The sequence below is a fragment of the Diaphorina citri genome, unplaced genomic scaffold (genome assembly GCF_000475195.1).
Source record: "Diaphorina citri unplaced genomic scaffold, Diaci psyllid genome assembly version 1.1 scaffold12473, whole genome shotgun sequence".
NCBI classification, from domain to species: Eukaryota; Metazoa; Arthropoda; class Insecta; order Hemiptera; family Psyllidae; genus Diaphorina; species Diaphorina citri.
In genome coordinates, this window is record NW_007389843.1 from 1 (window position 1) to 2,130 (window position 2,130).

At 39.9% G+C, this 2,130-nt stretch overlaps 1 protein-coding gene across 1 annotated transcript in view; it reads left to right on the forward strand.

Annotated features, from left to right (window-relative positions):
• Positions 1–83: 83 nt before the first annotated feature.
• Positions 84–2,130, forward strand: part of LOC103522891 (dynein heavy chain 3, axonemal-like) — a gene marked incomplete at its 5' end in the record, with an annotated part of 10,161 nt that continues 8,114 nt past the window's right edge. The window contains one exon of the mRNA XM_008487978.2: positions 84–254. Coding sequence (XP_008486200.1) covers positions 84–254 — 171 coding nt within the window. The remainder of the gene's footprint in view (positions 255–2,130) is intronic.

Sequence of the window (2,130 nt, forward strand, 5' to 3'; positions counted from 1 at the left end):
CTTTCTCTCTCTCTCCTCTCTCTTTCTCTCTCTCTCCTCTCTCTTTCTCTCTCTCTCCTCTCTCTTTCTCTCTCTCTCTTCAGGTAATCAAGAGTACATCGCTCTGGGAGAGAACGTGATAGAGTACAATCCTCAGTTTCGCCTCTACCTAACCACTAAGTTGCGCAACCCTCACTATTTACCTGAAGTGTTTAACAAGGTCACTGTAGTCAACTTTGCTCTCACTGTGTTTGGACTGGAGGATCAACTGCTTGGTAAGCCCAAGTTGGCTTGTAGGTGGTGGTGGTGGTGGTGGTGGTGGTGGTGGTGGTGGTGGGGGAGGGTTTGCAAAAATTGTGCAGTTATGGAACAATATTGGCGAAACTTCTCTTCTTCCTTCGAGGGAAGAAGGAAAATTGAGGTCAGAAACGAAACGATGAAGTTACACACAAAAGGGTCTCTTCAAGTTTAGAGTTTCGATGCTTTGGGTTGCGAAAAGCAAATCGGAGGTTCCGGGTTCGATTCCCAGTCGAAGTTTTATCGGACCTTTACACTTAGATAGTGTGACAATAAACATAATTTTTATTTAGAAAGGACCTAATCTTACTCAGAGTACCTACCTACTAAGGCTCTTCTTGGTGTGAACGGAATTTCTAATGTACCTATTCTCTGATTTCTCCAAGATACAGGAGATTTTGCCACATTCCGCCAAGACTTTTTTCAAGAGGTTTGACAGAGGGAACTGTAACTGCTATGGTCTTATCGTCCCGAAATCGAAGAGGGAAGGAAGACAGGTTAGGAAAAAAGCCAGCCGTTCCGAGAACGAACATTATCCTTTCAGGATGAAATCCGCCCTGGGTAGGAATCGAACCCGCGATACTTTTCAATCTCACCTTGAAAGGAACCCTTCAATATTGCGATAATTAAACTGAACACGGTTTCCTTTGCATGTCTCCCTCAACGTCAGCTACCTGAAGACGCTCTCCAACAACTGGTTCCCGAGAGCCAACCTTACTGCCCCAACCGACCGCGACAGTGCTGTATTTCCCGCTCCAGTAGTTCCCCTAGGAGGAGGCGGCGGAAGAGGAGGAGGAGAAGGAGAGGGAGGAAAAGATAAACCAAATGGAGGTGCTCCAGTAGCCAATGGAGGGGACGGAGTTGCGGGGGCAGAAGGCGGAGGAAATGATGGAGTTTTTGGAGGTGGAATTCCTATCGGAGGAGGAGGGCCCCATGAAGGCCTTTTTGGAGGAGGAGGTGAAGGAGAAGCTAAACCAAATGGAGGTGCTCCAGTAGCCAATGGTGGGGACGGAGTTGCGGGAGCAGAAGGTGGAGACGAAGTTTTCGGAGGTGGAGGGGCCGATGAAGGCCTTTTTGGAGGAGGACCCGATGATGGGATTTTCGGTGGAGGAGAAGGTGGAGAAGGAGAATTTGGAGGGGCAGGAGGAGGGGAGGGAGAGGGAGGCTTTGGAGGAGGAGGTGATGGTGGTGAAGGTTGTGGAGGGGGCGGAGGAGGTGGAGGGGAATAGAGAGTGATTCCACCAAACAAGACGGACTGATTTTGAGACTGAAACCTTTTTGAACCTTTTTTTTATCTCATTTTTAGGAGTTTTTTACTTAATTTTAAAACTTTTTTTTAAACTAATTTTTACTTTTCAGTTTTTTTATTACTCGTATCTGAGACTAGGACTACATTACTAAATCATATTTTGATGATTTGTCAATGGCTTAATTTATTACCTACCCTCTTCTTCCCCTCTCCCTCCAACTTGCCCCCTTGCCTGATAAATGTCAAAAACTCAAAATTTGGCCCACCATAAAGTGGCCTAGCAAAAAACATTAAAATTTAAAATGTGTAATTAATTTTGCTTGAAAATAATAATAATAATAATAATAATAATAATAATAATAATAATAATAATAATAATAATAATAATAATAATAATAATAATAATAATAATAATAATAATAATAATAATAATAATAATAATAATAATAATAATAATAATAATAATAATAATAATAATAATAATAATAATAATAATAATAATAATAATAATAATAATAATAATAATAATAATAATAATAATAATAATAATAATAATAATAATAATAATAATAATAATAATAATAATAATAATAATAATAATAATA